At 40.9% G+C, this 20,907-nt stretch overlaps 1 protein-coding gene across 3 annotated transcripts in view; it reads right to left on the reverse strand.

The window, feature by feature from the left end:
• LOC136004089 (ankyrin repeat domain-containing protein 26-like) overlaps positions 1–20,907 on the reverse strand; it is a 63,963-nt gene continuing 43,056 nt past the window's right edge. For all 3 annotated transcript variants that reach the window (XM_065660357.1, XM_065660265.1, XM_065660439.1), the window contains 7 exons: positions 20,063–20,175; positions 19,537–19,678; positions 18,407–18,688; positions 17,657–17,892; positions 16,736–16,982; positions 8,539–8,584; positions 1–7,078 (listed from right to left, as the gene is read on the reverse strand). In XM_065660357.1, the coding sequence (XP_065516429.1) occupies positions 6,927–7,078; positions 8,539–8,584; positions 16,736–16,982; positions 17,657–17,892; positions 18,407–18,688; positions 19,537–19,678; positions 20,063–20,175 (1,218 nt within the window). In that variant the 3' untranslated portion in view covers positions 1–6,926. The remainder of the gene's footprint in view (positions 7,079–8,538; positions 8,585–16,735; positions 16,983–17,656; positions 17,893–18,406; positions 18,689–19,536; positions 19,679–20,062; positions 20,176–20,907) is intronic.

Here is a 20,907-nt window from a genome sequence, read left to right on the forward strand (position 1 = left end):
TCTGGGAGTCATATGATTTTATTTATGGATAAGACATGGATCACACATTACAACCACACTGTGCCTGTTAGTAGTTTTGGGTTTGGTTCTGATTATGCTGCTTCTGAGTTTCAACAGCAAAGTGCAGATAGCAGCAGAACTGCCCTTAGCTGAAAAGGAGGTGCCAGGCCACCCTACTGCTAATGTCACATTTCAACACACACATGTACCCAGCACAACGCCCTTCAGGATCTTGGGCCCTGAGCATTATTTATGGGAGCAGTGAAGTTTCCATTCACTCTGCCAGGGGCCACCTGAGCCTTTGTAATTTAATGAAAGAAGAAACTTCTAAGATGACAAACATTCTACTACAGCACCAAGTTTAATCAGTGTAGATAATCTAGACATAAGTATAGTTACGTTTGAAAAGCCAGTGATCCATCTTTTTTCCATGTACTTCTGGTACATCTCTTTGTTCCTGTCTGCACACCCAAAACATCTACGCATCTTGTCTTCCATGTCCAAAATGAAAGCTTGTTTTTCCTTACAGTGACTTGGGCCCCTCATGTGACAGATGACAAAATGCAGTTGCAAGATTTTGTTTCAGGAATAAAGCTGGAAAGTAATTCAGCCAGTCATTTATAGAGAGGAAATTAAATTCAGCCCATGTTCAAAGTAGCTTCTTCTTTGCACCAAAATACACAGACCTGCAACTCTTTAATCAGAGGACAGCATAAAACAATTTGAAATTAACAACAGTAAATGCAAAGACACATTGCTGGTTAGGTTGTTATGAGGAATTGTTTGGAAAAGGGAACTGGAATGGACCTGTATGATTCACGATTCCTTAGTGAATACTTTCTGCTGTGGCTGCCTAGCTGCTGTGAAGAGTTTTAGTTTGGAAATGGGTTATTTTTGCCTTGGTGCTCTAGAAATATGTAAGCATGATCATGTTTCATGAAAAGCCATTAAAGAGGAGCCTTTGTGTTGTATAGTAACTGTCTATTCATTCTTGCAACAGGGAATGGAGTTGTGTACACGGGATTTTGGTAATAAAACTGGTGATAAAAATTACTTTTCTCCAAGGCCATGGCAACTGGCAGTTCATCAGCAAGGAGGTGACTAGCAGTAGCGTTCCTGTAGATGCCATGACTGTTATAAATGTCAAAGAGGCTTTTTGTTTGTTTACAAAGATGCCTAGAGCTCCACTCTATATAGAGGCACTGCTATAGACATCTGGGCATGGTCCTACGAGGTGGGAAAAGAATTCATACTCCATTTCTAGAGTTAAAACAGAAAACCCAAGAGAAGATAAAAAGTGAAAATTGTCTTTGTCCTTTGCAACAGCTGTACTCACAACGTCTAACTATGCTGTGGTCCAAATTATCCTGAATAAACATGAACGGTGCTGCTTGCCTGTGTAACAGTCACTGTCCTTGTCGTGTTTACAGCAGTGATTAAATTGATAGTAATAATTTGATTAATAATTCATCATAGTTACAAGGTAGTAGAATGGTCAACGATCACTGAACTCTCAGCTGAAGTAGTGCTTAAGCTTAGGAAAAGGTGGTGCTACCAATGGAAAGCAATTTGCATGTTCAAGGCTGACAGTGTGAAGAAATAAGGTTATCAGCTTGGATCTGCCAGGGCAAACAGCAAACACCATCTGCTACTGGTAATACGTAACCAGGGGGTAAGAGGAGGCAGGAGACAAACTGATGGTACAGTAAACCTGAGTAACTGGTTGTCAACTGTGTCCTAGGAGTCTTCTAGGTATCCTGGTACAGCTTCTGGCTGTTATTTAGCAGTCTGTTGGAATGATGGACTCTAGGTGCACAACTGCACGTTCCAAGGAACTGGCATCCATGCCAAGGAGACAGACCTGCAGACCTGCGTTTTAGCTTTGTGTGCACAACAGTTTCTGTATGCACAGACTCTTGCAGCAGAGGCTGCCTCACGAAGGGGTGGCCAGCCTTCTGCAATGAAGTACCCCAAGGATCCCCATGTATGGCTTGTTTTTCCACAGACATCTTACACTATCAATAGGCAAGGTATTACCACTGAAAACTGGTGAGCAGTTCAGTATGCCCATTAAAATCACATCTCTCTGCTTTTCTCAAGAGTCCACATAGTTGATTTCTCCCGTGACAAACCTGAAGACACCAAAGCTGTTGAGAGTGTACCTGCAGCTGGCTGGCTGCAAGACACACAGCTATCATTCTGCCCCTGTATAAATGGAAGAGCATAGCATGAAAACCAGCTTGCAATACAAAAAATAAATTAAACTATATTACCTGTTACTGAAACAAGATCCCTGGTTTTAACAGCACTGGAGGGCACCAAAGGCTACACATAGATACATTTTGGGGAATTCAGGGCTTAAAAAAAAAAAAAAAAAAAAAAAAAAAAAAAAAAGCACTTATCCTGTGGCCTTTTGATCTTTTGTAGCTGTGATGCTCCAGAGAAGCTCGAGTGGTATTAACTACAGCACTAGGATTCACTCCAGTTAGGAAACGTCACTCTGCAGTTCCAGCACATAACTGTTTGGCATGAGGTTTTCTGAGGTGATGGCAGACTCAGAAAGGAAAGGGTTTTTCCCCTGTGTACCTGGAATGGCCTCAGACTCCTGTTTTCTCCCAACAATTTCATTTGACCTTACAAGACTGAATCATGACCACTAATCTTTCTTCTTACTAATACCATGTAAGACACGGAAAGAAATTGCTTTGGGAGGATGGAAACACAGGAACTATACCATGAATAAAATTGTGGAATATGCTGAAAAGCAGACAATGGCTGGAGCCAAAAGGGTTGGAGAGAAGCAAATGGTGACTGAGTATTTCATTACAAAGGAGAACGCTGAAAGGAAAAGACACTGCTAGTGCACAGGTAGACTGGCATACCATAGACATGAAGCTGGATGTTTTTTCCCCTAAGTATGGAAAATGGATCTGCACCTCATCCAGAAGAAGACTACCTGACACTGTTCTCTGGGGCTGAAGGTGCAGTGGATAGGGTAGAAATTGAAGGGAAAGAGCTCCCCTAAATCTGTCTGAATAGATGTGGTTTGATAGTGGAAAACATCTCTTTACATGCTGCATTTGCCTGTTCAAGGTCTCATACAGTTCAGCCTTGCTTAAGAAGGCATTCTTTGTCTGATACAGACACAGTTCTGGAATGCAAAGAACAGTGCCAACGGGGTACAGGAGCAAGCCAAATTTCCCCTGTTCACATGCAATTTGCCTGTATTGCTTGCATTGCATGAACAAATTCTGTAAAACAATCCCTAAACATGAACCTACTATGTTCAAGTAGTATGTGATCAAGCACTGAGACACTAGGTAAGCAGTCCAGACACCTAGTCAGAAATTATGAAAGACAGACTCCTACACAGGAGATAGAGTCCCTGTTTTATAGAACAGGATTTAGCTCTGTTTCAGGACAGTTACCTCTTTAAAATGCCATGTGATGTAGTAGCAGCACCACTTTCAGGGTAGCTGGGGCTGGTTCCAGCAAGTACCCACTTTTGAGAACAGGTTTTTCTCTCTAGTGAGCAAGCAAACAAACACATCCATCTTTAAAGTTAATGGATCCACTAGAGTTCCTTTCCTTGTTGTGTGAGATGTTAACACTGGCTTTCAGTTCGGTTTGTCCAGCAAGCAACAACCTTCACTTCTGAGAGCCAGCAAGCAGTAAGGAAGCATTTACCACTGGCTTGTCTAGGCAAACAGAACTTGTAGCTTGTTTGGTTTAAGTAACAGGAAGTTTATATCCAGATATGGGTGGCAAGAGGTGTCTGTAAGGTAAAGGGAAGATGAAAACAGGTCAAAGTTGGTCAGTATGCTTACAGGACACCAGATTTATATTCCCTCTGCAAAGCATCAGTGAAGCAGTGAGAGCTGCAGAGGTCAGCAGATGCCTGGGTATTTCAGAAGTCTCAAGCCTCATTGGGTGGACATACTAGTGCTATGGTAGCACTACTCAAACAGCCTTTAACTGATCTTTCAAGCTGCTACTCTGCCAAAGAATAACAATGAAAAAAACTTACGTTTTGTGGCTACAATTCAATGCATCATTTAGAAGAGAGCAAAACCTGGACACCTTCTTACACTGTTTGCTCTTGAGGAAAAAGCAACTGGCATGCTGAGATTTTCTGAAACAGAGTCTAGGAATCCTCTTGCAGCTACTGATGTGAAAGGGTTTCTAACATATTTTAGCAAAAATTTAGAAACACACTTGATTTCTCTTTGAAGTTTAGAAAGATAAGGCCCTGCTAAAGTCAAAGAAGCAATATGCACTGCTCTCTCTCTGCCCACTGAATTACTGACATCATCATAGAAGGCTATCAGACTGGCATGGCTACCAGAAGCTAACCGGCTACCTTCTGCCCAGACCACAAGGAGGAATGCTCTGAAATACATGAACAGTCTGGAATTTTTTATGTAAATTTATGGAATTTATTTAGTAATCCCTCAACTTCAGTCCACAATCTTAACATAACTGTGCTTCAAGCCTCCCTGGAGGAAAAAGACAAATGTGTGCTAGGCATTTGCCTGGCCTCCAGAACAAGCTGAAGATACAGCTGTGAACAGAGCTGAAGTGAGCAGAGCAGAGCTCTGGGGAGTTCTATAGGGAGGGAAAGGTGTGAAAAGTAAAGTCAAGAAGGTGAACAATAAACAAGGACATGTACTAGACTACAAAGTGTAATTATCAAGTTGAAACAGAATATCTGGAATTAAATACAGGGTATCAGCTTCACAAAAATGTGTTTTCTTAAAAGGAACAGTGTCACAGTAGCATTCATTGTTTTCCTCACTGCCTCTTAACTCTCTCAATTACTGGGTAAAACCCCAAATTTTTCCAGTCATAATTCATCTAAGTACAACCACTCTTACTTTTCCAGAACTGGGACCTTGTACTATAATCATCAGATCAGTAGTGACTTTTGGAGACAGGAAATGACAACTCTCTATCTTCAGCAACAACAGAAATCTCCGTGAGAAAAGTAAACCTGCCTGTTTTATTGACACAAACATAATATCATAGAATGGTTTGGGTTGGAAGGGGCCTTAAAGACCATCTAGTTCCACGCCATGGGCAGGGACACCTTCTACTAGACCAGGTTGCTTAAAGCCCCATCCAACCTGGCCTTGAAGACTTTCAGGATGGGACAGCCTCAACTTCTCTGGTCAACCTGTTCCAGTGACTCACAACCCTCACAGTACAAATTTTTTTCCTAGTGTCTGTTCTAAATCTACCCTCTTTCAATTTAAAGCCATTCCCCCTTGTCCTATCATTAATTGCCCTTGTAAAAAGTCTCTCTCCAGATTTCTTGTAGGCCCCCCCTTTAGGTGTTGGAAAAGTGCTGTCGTGTCTTTCCCCTGAGCCTTCTCTTCTCCAGGCTGAACAAGCCCAACTCTCTCAGCCTGTCTTCAAACAGGAAGTGCTCAAGCCCTCTGAGCATCTTTGTACTCCTCCTCTGATTTAGTGAGACCAACAGCTCCATGTCTGTCTTATGCTGAGGACACCAGAAGTGCACACAGAACTCCAGCTGGAGCACAGGAGAGTGGCAGGATCACATGCTTCGACCTGGTGGTCATGCTCCTCTTGATGCAGCCCAGGACACAGTTGGTTTCTGGGCTGCGAGCGCACACTGCTGGCTCATGTTCAATTTCTTATTGACCAACACCCCCAAGTCCTTCTCTGCAGGGCTCTGCATCTCTAACCAACCTGTACTGTGATTGGGATTGCCCTGACCCAGGTGCAGGACCTTGCAGTTTGCACTGTTGAACTTCACAGGTTTGCACTAGATTACCTCTCGGGAATGTCAAGTTCCCTCTGGATGCCACCCCTTCCCCTCCAGCAGTCTCACAACACTGGCTAATATTTGGGCTATAGCCACCATATCAGCTGCTAGTGGTGACAAAAAGATTAGCCATTACAACACACAAGTTAGTTCTGGAAAGTACTAAGGAGACTGAAAGTTGATTCCTTTTTTACCCCATATGAACTGCTTCAGGTGCACTACAGGTGTTGATGTAGGACCTGTGAATGTTTAAAGCTGCAGCCATTTTTCATACAAAAAAAATCAACATCAATAACACAAGAAGCAACGGGCACAGAATGAAACACCAAGGTTCTGTCTGAAAATCAGGGAACACTTCTTCACTGTGATGGAGGGTGAGCACTGGCACAGGTTGCCCATGGGGGTTGTGGAGTCTCCTACCTTGGAGATATTCTAAAGCCAAAATAGTCTGGTCAACCAGTACTAGGTGGACACCCTTTGGCAGGGGGCTGGACCAGGGGACCTCCAGAGGCCCCTTCCAACTTCAGCCACTCTGTGGTTCGGCGATACAAAACAAACAGACCAAACAGATCACATCATAACTTCCTTGGCACTACTATACACTCCCAGTAATTTTAAACCTAAGGTGCATCAAGTGACAGTAAAGTGCCCTATTCTCCAGCTTTAACACTGGTAAAACTTTATCAGCAGAAACATTCCCTGCATTAGGATTGAAGCAGTGCACTCAAAGCACATTGAAGAATATCCTAAGCATTAAAATAACACTGGGAACAATAAAAACACATAGAATGAAAGGATTAAACAGAACAAAGGGAGCTCTTTTGTTAAAACACAGAACATGAATGGAATAAAATAATACATCTATGTAAATAAGAAACATTTTGGCAGTTCTGTCAAGCTCAAGAATCAAGGTTAGTCCATCTGTTAGAAAAAAATAGATATGGTTCTTACTGTAGGTGCAAAACAAAACAACTATGCAGCAATAAACCAACAGGTAAGTGCAGTGTGCTTGACATCCATTTAGTAAACAAACAGTTACACTGCAATAAACATGTTTTCACATCTGTACCATGGGATGGGAAACCATAGATGCACTATGTAAAAAAAAAATTATTTCCAGAGCTTTTCCACAGCATTTTGTTCAAATTAGGCAATTTTTGGTTAAAATATCACGGTACTCCTGTATTGCCCTGCAAAGGGGATCCTGGTCAACAACATGGACATTTTTTGAAGATCCATCAGTAGATATCATGGGAGAGGCTCCTGCAGATCCAGTTTCAAGTTCAGCAGTGGCTAGGAAGAAAAGGTTCCTGGTGTTACTTTCACAGCAGACAGGGCCAAAGATATTACTGTAAAAACATCACAAGTAACTGGAGAAACTGCAGTCCATAAAGAGATTAAAAAAATTCCAAGGGGACAGAACAATGAAAGGGCTAGGCACAAAGGGAGAAACATTTTTTTCTACCTTTGCTTATCAGCCAATGGTATTTCTAAAGCTAGCCAAAGAAATTCCAGAGGCTACACACTTAACATCTCAGGGGATCCACAAATGAGTCCTGCTCATGAACCAGTGCCAAGTTTAGCCCCCTGCAGACCTCTTCAACCTCAAGTATCCATTTTCCTTGAACATTCAAACCAGTGATTTACTGGAACACTACTCCTAAAAAACAGCTTCTGCATTCACTGTGGCAAACTTTTAAAGCATCTGTCCATGAAAATGTGAACACCTTTGCTCTGCAGTCAGGCCAGGACACATTTCCCAGCCTGGCACCTTCTCTGAGGAGTGTCTTTATAACTTGCCCTGGCAAAACCCTCTTTCCTCCCTGAAAACACATAGCCAATGAAAGCAAACTTGCCTTTGCCATCTTTCTCCAGTCATCTTTTGTAGACAAGGTCCCCAAACCAAACACACTCCATGATTCTTAGAAGATGCAAAATTATGTTCAAAATAATACATACAAATGCAATGCAATGGCTTTGTGTCCATTCAGACACATGGGAAGAGCTAGGAAGGTACAGCTGAACCCTCTATCCGATTAAAAACATACAGGAAGAGAACAAAATTCTCTTAGGGTCTACCTGCCCTGAAATGGCACCACCCACTGCAAAGCCATGAGCCGGGAGGAGCAGCTATCACGAAATAGGTGGAATTCCTCTTTGGACATCCAGCCTCATATTATGGAGTATGTTTTACACTATGTATTACAAGCATTCAACTCATCTTATGTTTGCCTAAATATTACTAATTGATTTTTTCCTAAAGAAAGGGTATCTTTTGACATTGATTATATTATTCTTGCTTATTCAAAACAGGTGGCAACATACAAGCTACAAATACAGGCAAAAAATCAAGAACTAACAGCAGAGAATGTGTCTGGTATGGTTTAGTGCTGAATGCAATCAATGTACATGGAAGGAGAAATGACAGCTGAAATCTACAAAATCTTAGCGCTTCTTTTATGTTTGATGTGCTTGAGGATTAACTCTAGTGAAAGGTGACATCTGCTTAAGCCAGTGTATCTGTGTGATAAACAGGTTAGTTTTATTTGTTCTTGTTATTTTTCGGGCAGCTGTGTAACATTTTACATAATATTGTGGTAAGCAGGAGGTTTTCACATTGACATCTAAACTGGAAAGTTAGCAGAAAAACCCTGGGCTTAGCATGGGAACTTGACAGCTTTCAAGCCATTATCTGCAAGAGTTAGGAACAGTCATCTTTTTCCTTTAAAAGCACTCCTAACATGACACATTACCTTGTTCAAGTTCTTTAGTGACTTTTTCATCCAGTTCTTGCCGTACCTAGAATCATAACAGAAAATATACACTTAATATATTAAGTTACATTTTTGTAATATTGAACTTCTATAACATTGTTAAAACATGATCAAAACTAAAAAAAAAAAAAAAAATCATCCCAAATAGAAACATCTTGGTTGGGGTTAGAGGTCTGATTTTCAATGAAGAAAACCTCCTGATCAGCCAGGCTGTAGCATTCTCATCTCTGAGCAACATTAACCATAGCACAACAACCTGTAACTCACCAGCTGGATTTTAAGTAGGCATTTAAAAAATATACAGGATGAATACAAAGTGGAGTTATTACAATGAAGGTGTGGCTAAAGTTGAGCATCAAATACAGGGGCAGAATGTCAGCTAATTGCTGAGATGTGTACAAATGCCATCCGCAGGGACAAATTCAGTTGTCTTCTGTAACTTCATAAGAATAGGGATGCAGTAGCAGCTGCCGAAGAACTGACACGTATTGTTGTATAGAAAAAACATGCCAATATTCTTTTCTCAGCCTTAAGATGGAGAATTGAAAGTGCTCCTACAGATCATGCCAGGATTTTTCTTTGTTATTGCAAATACCATGACACACGTATAAAAACATACAATTTTTTCTTGTGAACTTCGTAATAAGCAAAGATAACACCTACAGCTTCTACTCAGCAACTGCTGTGGGATTTATTATGTAACCAAAAAAATCTGCTTCGATCACTAGAAAGAAGCACTTCTCCTTTCTTCCCTAGAAGGTGGTTATTGCTACCAATTAAGTTATTCTCAGCATTCCGACTTCAAAGTCTCCATAAGAAGAAATCAGGTATTTTTGAGAGTCACAGTCCGAGCACTATAAGCTGTTGTTTACATCTGATGACACTTGTGACTCCTGCAGTTTTTCCATCAAGTTTGTGACACACAGAAGTGAATTTCAAAACAGATACCATACAGCTTCCACGCCTTTGGTGGCCACAAAGATGCTGAAGGGCTTGGACTATATGAGCTATGTGGAGAGGCTGAGAGCTGCAACTGTTTCTTTACTGGAGTAGAGAAATCTCAGGGGGACCTCAGTTATGTGTATAAATACCTGGTGGGGGGAAGTAAACAAGATGGAATCCTAATCTCAATGCTGTCAAGTAAAAGAACAAGAGGAATGGGCACAAATCTAAATAGGGGAAACTCCACAGAGCAGGGGTGAGGTTAGAGTAGATTACTTTTGTAGGCCCCTTCCACCCTCACCCGTTCTGTGATTCTCTGATTTTAGTACTGAATCCCTGGGGGTATTTATGTATTTTATGAAATGAGCAGACTCATCTAGCAACGCACAGACAAGAAAAAGAAGAACCAGAACACTGTACAATGTACTCAACAGGCCATAGGGAGCAAGAGCTTCAGGAAAGGAAGCACTCTGCATACTCTCACAAGAGGAGCGGTAACAGACTAGCTCCAAGGGCCAAAGAAGTGCATCCATAAGCCAGCAAAGTGGAGAGAAGGGCCGTCCTTCTGGGACTGCAGGAATAGCTGTGACCAAAACTACTACTCCTCCAGACTGGAATAGTGTGTGTCTTCACAGCTAGGAGAGGAGCATGGAGCTGAAAGAACAACAGAAAAGGATCACCCAAATCTCTACTTGTTTTCAAAACAGATATGAGCAGCATCAAAGTCCTGGGGAGAAGGGATCCCCTAACACACAAAATGAAACATAGGTAGCAGGAAAAAAAAAAAAACCCAGGAAACTAATGCGTAGATCCAAAGATGATCCAGGACCAATCCTAAGCAAAGCAATAGGAGTTGAAGTGTTAGAAGAAACCACCTTCTCTGGTTTCTGGAGCATTCACAATGATCAGAAGGTCCACAGGACCCTTCACAACATGTGTGGATGAATGAAGAAAAGAAAAAGATCTTGTTTTCCTCCTACTTACTACATTAACATCTGTGTGATTTTCATCCACACCGGAGGAAAGAGAAATAAGTGGAAACCAACACACACTGATTTCTGACAAGTGAGTAAGAGCCAGGCAAAATACACCTTTGATGGCTATAATTTCCCTCCACTGTTCCCCTCCCCCTTAGTCTCCTGGAAAAAGGATCACAGCTGACTATCCCAAAGCTCCTGAGCAGGTAATGCTAAACATACTGCACATCTCTGCAGGCTGCAACATACTGGTTTCCCTGGCAGCAGCCACCTTCTCAAGAACTCTTTTCCAGAAAGCAGGTGTTGACTTACTAGTTACCCACAGGGGTAACTAGTGAGATTATACTCAGAGACTAGGAACCCAATGTCAGAACAGTACCGGTACTTCAGACACAACCACTGTAACTACCAAGAATTTTCTGGATATCAGAACTGGTAAGGAGGATTAACTAGCAGACTCCTATAGATTAAGAAGTTCCATCATAACAGATGAAATCCATACACTGTCATCTTATAGATGGTTAACTACCACAGAAGCCATATGTTGTGGTTTAAGCCCAGCCGGCAAACCAGAAACCACGCAGCCACTCACTCACTCCCCCTGCTTCTTCCCCCCGCTCCCGGAGGGATGAGGAGGAAAATTGAAAGAATGGAGATCCCATGGGTTGACATAAGAACAATCCAGTAACTAAGGTATAACACAAACCACTATTGCTACCACCAACAGTAATAATGATAAGGGAAATAACAAGGGAAAAGAATACAACCACTCACCACCCACTGACCAATACCCAGCCCAACCCGAACAGAGATCTAGCCTTTCTGGGTAACTGCCCCCAGTTTATATAGTGGGCATGATGTGCTGTGGTATGGAATACCCCTTTGGCTAGTTTGGGTCAGGTGTCCTGTCTCTGCTTCCTCCCAGCTTCCCCTCCTCCCTGGCAGACCATGAGACTCAAAGTCCCTGGTCAGAGTAAACATTACTGAGCAGCAACTAAAAACAGTGTTATCAGCACTGTTCCCAGGCTGGAAGTCAAAACCACAGCACTGAACCAGCTACTAAGAAGGAGAAAAATGACTGCTACTGCTGAACCCAGGACATCATAACATTACAAATACACAGAGCATCAAAGTACCCTACAGCAGTCTTTCACTTGGACAAACTAACATGTTAAAAATATTAGGAAAGTGTGAATGCATAAGTAAGTTTTAACTGAAACCTAACAGCTTAAATGACAAAACATTTCTAGTATAAAATACCACCCAACATTAAACAATACTGGCTACAAACCTTGTCACATATCTGGCTGCAGAGAAGAAAGAACAGATTTTTGGTTAAGGAGCTGAAGAAGAAAAAAGAAAAATGACCTTAAGTTCAAGACTCTTCAGTGAGAAATAAGAACATAGCCTCTATGTTAATGAAGCAAGTAAAAAAGCTAACAATACAAATACTGGTACAATACAAGAGAGCAGATGGAAAACAAAAATCAGAAAAGCAACAGAAATTGAGAGTAGGAAGAAGACATTCCCTTTTTCATGTTACTTAAGAAAGCTGGTTTCATAAATGCACTAATTCACACTGATTGCAGCTAGCCGAGTTCACTATTACTTTGTGCTTCAAGACACGTTCATTTTCACCTGTCTTTGGCACAGCTGTTAGGATTTAAGTTTGGCATTTATTAAAGCTAACAATAGAATTCCAGTCTCAAAATCTCCTTGCAGCACTTGCAGCAGATATTCCTCACCTTGGTCTATGGACTAAGGGAGCAGTTCCAAAATTATGGTACACAGGACACTGGCAATACCTCGTATTTGTGTTTCATCTGACTCAATTTAGTTCTGGATAGTTAGATACCAATTCCTGAGCAATTTGGGAGTCAGTAGACCAGATCATTAGAAGACAAAAAGATCCCATCTAAGATCATTTTACTCCTGTAAAGGACAGGCAATACATACATACATCCTTCTTACATCCTTCTTACGACACAAATTTTACTATGAAACAAATTTCAGCCAGCCTCCTTCCAGAACATAATCAGCTGCTAGTCGCTACAGTCACTGCTTGTAATTACATGCACAGAATTTTTAAAGTACCTGTCATCTATTCCTCATTCCTAAAATAACAAAATTAAAAATACAATAAAATCTAATAAAACTTATAACAAAAACCAAAAGACATAAAAAGTAAAGACATTTGCATATGATTGGGGTTTTACTAGTTAATAAGCTTGTGTCAATATGAACATTTTTGTATTTTTCAAGATACTTCTGCACTTCCATGTCAAGGTTATTAATTTCTGTAGCACACGTATCTGATAAGGCACAAGGGGCTATATTGTAATGGAACACATTTCTTTATTCTAAAACAAACAAACAAAATCATAGAATGCTCATATTTTACAGAGCTTGCTACACAACCATCTTCAGAATATAAGCCTATATGCATAATCACTGACATTGCCTATTATGTTAAGCAGCAGTTCAGGAAAACTGATCTTTCAAGCCTTTAAACTCCACATTCCTTAGTTATGTCTAAAAGAAGCAGCTGTGTCCATCTGCTAGAGGAACACTTCTTCCTCTTGTTTGCAACCAGCATCATTTACCAATGCTTTTTCCAACAGCTGTATGGACAAAGAATTAATAACCAGCATTTTGAATAATAGTGTGAAATGTTTTCACCTCCTTGCCCCAGAAGCTATTTCAAAGCTTTTGCACAAACCAAATTTACATAAATGTCCTCCTCTTAAGAATGGCGTGTCCTCTACCTCAGTCTTTCTCACCTTGAGGAAGCTACTGTGAGAAACACCAAATCTGCGCAGAGAGCTTTGACTAAAAAAAGAAGTGCACGATGACTACCTGAGACATTCTTCAGTTTAAGCTCCTTAACGCCCTGTGATTATGAGCTTTGATGGCATAAGCATTTGTAATCTCCAGCCAGAAGGCACTGCTCAGCTTGAATTCAAAAGGCAAGACAAATTTGGTAGAAGGGAACCAGGTTACTGGAAAAAAAACTGGAGGCATAACTGAAGTGAATAGTGAAGTACAGAACAGCCTTAAAGTCTTTAAACGATCTGATAGCCAGAGTACTAAGCAGCAAAGTGCTTACAAAAGGCAGAGTACAACCAGCAAAGCGCTTCAAAACAGACAAACTGTCATTCCTGAATTCTTTCCTCCTGTTACCTCCTGTCTCCAGAAGAGTACAAGATTCCTGCAGAAATAACAGCATCTGGTAATTTTGCATTTGGAAACTGACTGACATTCAGCACCCATTACTGTATGCAGACAGATATATATAGTTTTCCCCTTTTGTTACTTCCTTACTTAAAGCCTTATCTCCAATTGAATCCCCTTTTTTTAGATACATGCTAAGAATCCTTCCTTTCAGTTCCTCAAAGATAGAGTATGGCTTTAAACACTGTTAATGACATACTGCACCTAGTTGAGGAAAATTAAACCAGCAGTTCTAAGTGAAATACCCACTTAGATGCATGTCCTTCAGCAACTACTGCACCTCTGAGAATCCTGTTACTTTTTTTTCTGAAGGACTCTGACAAAGACGATAAGGTTTTAAAACTTGCCTGAATACACTGAACTGTACTCTCGGCCTGAAGACACCAAACCGTGACTTGCGGTTACACAGAGTTTGTGATTACAGTTAGTCTCAGTTGCTCCCTAAGTGGCAATTACAGGAAGAAGTATCACAAAAGGATGTGCAGCTGGATTTAGTATCAGGCAGGATAAATTCATACCAGTAATTTTAAGTCCCAGAAACCAGCCAAAACCTGCAGCTTTGACTGAGGGAAAACAGGCACGCTGAGATTTCCAGCCTTCTCTTACGAGAACCTGCTAGAAATGGTAAGAAATTGGTAAGTTCTCTGAGCATTTAGCAAGTTTTATTAATAGAATCAACCGGGTTGGAAAAGACCTTTAAGACCATTAAGTCCAACCATTCATCTTCATTCAAGGAAGAAAACTTTAGAATTTAATACTATATTAAAATTTAAAGCTAATACTTTTAAGACAAACTGTGTATAGTAAGAGTACATTATTCTCAGCTCTGCTGACAACAAACTAAAAGTCTCTGTACCTTGTAAACAAGATCAAACACAACTTCTAGGGACCTAGTACTACTAACAAAACTGCACCAGGAAGGAGACATTCAGGTACGTAAGAAAGCTCCCAAATGAACAAACAAACCCTCAGCTAACGTCAATAACTGGAGACAGGGAAAATGTCATACATAACTGTTCAGCTTCCTTGAGATTCTGCTCAAGGCTGATGGGTATTTTTGGTTCTGCTTTTTTAAACCTCCAAAGCAACGCCTCAAAATACAGTATCAAATCCTAAAGGCATTACCCACCATAGTAATCTATCACAAAATATGACAGACATGCTTGGAAAAGAAACTTTATGGGTGCCACGGAAATCAGGACACATTGAGTAAGAACAGTATCACCATTCTCAGATCTAATGCATGCTTTTCTTGGAATCAGCTCAAATGTTTTTCACAAGTAGATTTGGGAATCATTCTTCACAAGGAAGTTGGAGCAGCCTATATACTGATTTGAAATATGCATCTGCATATATTAGCAACTGGATAAAAACAATAAGCTGTGAAATAGCGTTTTAAAATATTTCTGCAATACTTTTAAGGAAAGCTAGTAAACCAGTAAAGGTCTCTTGATATTGACAAAACTTTGAGACATCCAGACTGTTCCAATTTCTTCTGGAAAATTAAAATGGGTAGGACCACCTGAAGAATGTTACTGTAATTCAGCTAAGAAGCACTTAGTACTCTTTCTTTCTTTCCCTTCACTTTTTTTTTCCCCTGTTTATTATTATTCTTCAAAACAAGGCATAGCTGTTAACACTTTTAAACTAGGGCAGCATTTTTTCCCTAAAAGTAGGATGGTTTTCTCCTTGCCTTTTTCTTAACAACTTGATCCCATCTTTCTGTCCCTTCTTTTCCTCACTTGTTCCCTTCTCTCCACCCGTCTTGTCCCTTTGTCCTGGCCTTCTCCTGTTTTCATTTGAGGGTGGTCCCCTCAAAAATCTTGCCTCCCTTCTACTGCTTGCATGGAGAATAGCCCCTGCAGACACTACAGTACTAACTGCCTCCCAGGTTTCTTCTGTAATGCATCTCCATCTCTCTGACCGAAATACACATTCACAGTGATACATGAAAGTTCATCTTTGTAACTACCACATTATGTATACTGCTTTGTCTGGCTTTGTTACGTTTGCTGTTGGGTGGTTAGGGATTTTTTCTCCTTAAACCAGGTGCAGTTTGGAGACATATTGTTTAAAAGCGTTCTTTCCAGTGTGGGTGGCACCACTGAACTAAGATTGACTTAAAAGTGAACAAATACTTCTCAAATTCAACAACAGAATACACAAGGGACAGAACACTTAATAGAGAAGCTCCTCCACACCTCAATCTTATGCTACATGGGAAACTGATTACACCTTTTGACATCTGCTTTCCAGATCTCATAATGTCCACCATTCTGTGAGGGATGTGCTATCACAGTGACTGCTAATTACAGGGCATATACCTTGGCAAGAGGTATTGCAGAGGTTGCAGCATTGCTGCAAAATTAGAAACCTTTAAAGACCTCCAGAGGAGCAGCTAATTTTACCCTTTCTTGTAATAACACATAGCAGGAACTACAAAACCAAATGCCTTCTATGCACAGTATATGACCAGCACTGTGGTGTAAAGTTATGCAATCCCGTTCACATCATCCTGTTTATGAAGCATCCTTTGTTGGTATTAATCTTCTAAACCAAGTTCCAGTGAAGAAACTGCTAGAATAAAGAACAATAAAGAAGGAAAATACATCCCAAACAAAGATGCCCAATGGGATTTTGCACTCATCATAAAGTTAGCTGGTTTAAATAGGTCATACATACTATGCATTAAAATTTAATGAAGAACTTAGCTGGGAACTTTCTATGCCACAGTATTCCTGATCAAAGTTTCTTTTTTTAAAGAATGTAGTTACACAACTCATTATTCAGATTTCAGTATTTGTTGGTCTTTGAGCATTCCTGGAATTCTGTATAACCTTGATGACCAGAAGTCTTCATTGCCACCACCTCTAGCTGTGTACTGTTTTGATCATTAGCGGTTGTTCTGAAATATTAGACCATATGGTCTGGATCTGTAAATGGATTCTAACTTTAGGCTAAAAAACATAACTTTGCTTATGGATATTCTTTAGCGGTAGTTGAGAACACTGTTTCAAAATGCTTACCTTAGCCACATAGGCTTCAACCCTGTTTCTTGATGACAATGCATTCCAGCTTGGACTTAGGAAGCTTCCTCCTAGACTCAGGCTTCTGTTCAGTGTCAAGTTGTTGCCAAGATGTCCCAGTTCAGTTGAATACTGAATTGGACTTTCAGCCAGACCTCCACTGACAATGCTGCTTGTGAATAAAGATTTGTTTCTGCGGCGCTCCTGAAGGAGCTTAGCATTGGCTTCTGCTAGTCTCTCATTAGCTCTGAAACATTCAGAAACACACAAAGAGTTATCTTTTGTAGTAACACTTCTTCAAAGTTACCCTCCAGGTCTATGACTATTATTTGACTTTTGAAAGTGAAAGGGATTAAGAGCATCCAAAACAAGATCATTGTTTGATCTGAGTTTTTTTGGGGACTTATTTCGAAGAAGTCACACTACCTGCAAGGAGCAGCAAGAGTTACCAACACTTAGGACTGAAAGGTACATCACCTGTGTAAGAAAACTCTGGGCTGCCCTCCTTTACCCAAGGAGGGCTCAAACCTCAGACACACTGCTAAAATGAAGACTTTTTTTTTTTTTATTTCTTTTTTCTTCACAGAATCAAATTCTGTTCTCTGAAAGACCTACACTTATTCAAGCAGTAAAGAACCTGAAATTTATCTTTTCTGCCATACCCAGGATAAGAGGAGGAGATGACAGAAAGGCTCAATGAACTTAAAAGATGCCCTACTGATGCCACGATCAGTGGTACTGCTGAAGCACTAAAGAGACAGCTCTAATGAAGGGGAAGGGTCTTAAGGTACTTTCCTAACAAATATGCCATCTTATGCTTATATGCATAATGCTGACCAGATGGAGAAGAGGGATTTTAGGAGGAAAATACATGAAGAAAAAGTAGTATCTTATTACCACTCCAAAAAAGGATGCACTCACCTTTCCAGTTTATTTCCTAGGCGTCTTCTAATTTTTAATTCCTCCAGATACAGCTCTTTGTACTTTTCCACTTCCGCATGTGTGGATTCTTGTTGAAAAATACCATCTTTGTGGGTATTTTTTATCCTGTCCAATTCACATTCAAGATCTCTTATTCTATGCTTTAGCTGGTTTCTCAGAGAAGCATGATGACTGGCTCTGATTTGTTCTAATCTGTCCTGGGAAACTGCCTGCGTCTGAAGCAGATAATGCAGTTTCAACCACCACAAAAAAAAGAGAACTCTCCCCACCAGGCAATTGCATACACTCAATTTCAGGGACACAGCTTTATTCAGTGAGGCAAGTGTGCCTCCTCACTACCATCAGCCATCAAGGCAGAACCCTGGAAATACCATATGAGATAATTTAGCACTATTTTTCATCAAAACTATTAATGAAAGAACAGTCTTGATGTAAGTTGCAATACCCATTCAAGGATAAGCAGTGAGAACAAGACCAGTGTACAGCAATACTCCCCAAAATATGAAAATGGAAATCTACCTTGGGCAAGCTGTCGATTCAAGCAACTACTGCCACATTGCACACACATAAAAGAACTCTGTCCCAACCATATTCCCTTCTCCCACCACACTCCAGGAAAGACAGCATTAATACACAGAATCAGGCACCAAAAAATAAAATACTAGAAAATGATGGCCATAACAGAATTCTATAATAGAAACTACAGACACATGTGAGAAATTCACTTACCTGCAAAAACAGATTGACTTCTTCTAGTTTTTGTCTTATTTCTTGTGCGGCTCGTTCCTCTGCTTCTCTTTTGTATTGTTCTATCCGGCTGCGATCTACCATGTTATTTTCCAAATGATGTTTGAGGTTAGCCACCTCTTCTTTCAGCTGGCATTCGCTCTTCTCCAATTTTTCATGGCTTTCACGCACGGTGGATAACTCTTCCCGCAAACTGCAATTTTGTGCTTTGAGCTGCATGCATGTTTTAGACTCCTTCTCCAGTTGCTGGGAAAGGTCACTAACCTGTGGACAGTGGGGGAGCAGAAACTGATGAAGGGATTTGGCCATCAAGACTATTGTTATCATCTGGTAACTCAGTATTAAAACTATAGTGAAGCCAGGAACTTTTTTTAAACAAGAACAGCTTTCACATAATTTCTGATAACATCCTTCAGGTTACACACTGTGTCCTGGGAAACAATGATACCATTTAGAAAAGCAGAACCTGTACTGTCTCCAGCTTGACTTGTGCCTAAGAGATGGCTCAGGGGCTGAGCTTGGGCAAAGCCGTTTTCATACAGTTGTTTGATTTGCGGCACTGTTACTCCCCTCTCTCTTCCGGAGAAGGAATTCATCTGTGAGACCTTGAAGATGCTGCTGCAGCCTCAAGGTGCAGCCAGGCCTGTGTCAGGCCTCACTGCTCTCAGCCCTCACCCTCAGCCACGGACATGACAAACTGGTAGGACGGCAGACCTGCCCATCCCTACAGACTGGACTGGCAATCTGCACTCATAGGGAGCCTGCCTGCTATCAGAAGGCCTGTTCTGCCTTGCTTGATGAGGACCTATGGGACCGCTCTGCCAGACCTAGTGACAGTTTTGGCTTGCTCTTGATGTTCCCTTGCAGATACTGCTCAGCATATAATGTTTTCTGCTTTATTCATCATATCATCATTTATTCATCACTACCAGTATTATAGTAATCTATTACTGGAATAGTAGACAGAGCATCAAGAAAGGTCAATCAATTCCAAAATAAATCCAAGAAAAGGGGGAGGAATCAATGAGAATAGTAGTATAGGAAAGGAATAACAGGTTTCAAGAGGAAAAACACCACCACCATCACAAAAACATGAACAAACCAAAACTCACCGTTGCTCTTAATCTGCCAAGTTCATTGACCATTTCAGAATACCTGTTCTTCACTTCTCCCTGCCAGTTAAGCTGGGATTCCATCTCTCTCTCCTCATATACCCTTACTTTCTTTATAGCTCTGCTCATAAGCCTCTTCAACCTGCACAGCAAATTGGTCAAAAAAACCTAGTGAGGCACAGGAAGAACCACCCTCTTTCACATACTGTTATGTAAACAGCACAGGCACAGCTTGCTTCATCATTAACTGGAATTACTGAGAAAAAACAGCGTTCCTGTGCCGCAAATAACCTGGAAGGTCCAAATTTCATGTGAAAAGAAGATTGAAAGACTTCCCTTCCCTGCAGAGTTAAGTACAAAGCAACCTGCCTTTGCTGTTCTTCTGGCACCTATGGAAAACTATAGGCTCATGCACAGAAATGCCTGGCAAGAAGTAAGATGAGGCTTTAATTGGCTCACAAACTGTTGCGTACACCTCTTTGTACATTAAAGTACAATAACACTTCACCATTATAAGAAACCATACCTCTTACAGTCTTTCTGCAGTTCAATGTTTCTTTTCATTTCCTGATCCAGACGCAGTTCGACAGGGCGTTTCAACTCTACTAGCTTTTTCACTTTCTTTCTTTCATTCTCACACTTTCAAAATAGAAAAGATACATGACACACAGAGCATAGGAACAATGCAGTATGTGCACCTACCCTCCTCCAGAAAGAAGCTGCAGTATATCTCTGTTAGCCTAGTTCCACAGAATGTCAAGGGACAGAATTCCCGAGAACAGTTAATTCCTCAGTGTTTTACAACAAATAGGACAATAGCTAACAACAGAAACAGATGCCCTCCCTGACACTAAGGCCACTCTCTTCTAATGCTTCAAGGCAAAAAGCTGGAAAAGGTGCTGGAGAACACTTCTGGCAGTTCTTCTGCTCATAGCAGTGATTACGTAGGTATGCACGTCACAGGAGCAGATATCAATCTAAAGCTTTCATGGGACCTTCAATAACCAAAAGGCAGGGGCTTATGGAGGAATTTGATCTTTCAGAGTTCTTCAGTGCTTTATTCCCCCCTACCATTACTTACATCTCCTCTTCCTGGGTATTTACTTACTGACATCTCCCTCTTGGCGTTTTCTCAGCTAAACCAGAGGAGAGTTAGTAACTGTTTTGTACTTCCATTTTATTTCCACAGAAAAGGAGAAAAGGGAAAGACTGACCCATGGAAACTGGCAGCAATTTCTTGCTTCCTAAGCACTAGTTCATTTGCCCAGTATTCCCTCAGTACAGATTTCTGCAAGGCTTTTAAGCTCCTGCTACCCTGAAAACTTGCACCAGCTCCTTGAAGTACTGCACTGGAAACATGAAGCATTTTAA

This window comes from Lathamus discolor, chromosome 1, assembly GCF_037157495.1.
Source record: "Lathamus discolor isolate bLatDis1 chromosome 1, bLatDis1.hap1, whole genome shotgun sequence".
Classification (NCBI taxonomy): domain Eukaryota; kingdom Metazoa; phylum Chordata; class Aves; order Psittaciformes; family Psittacidae; genus Lathamus; species Lathamus discolor.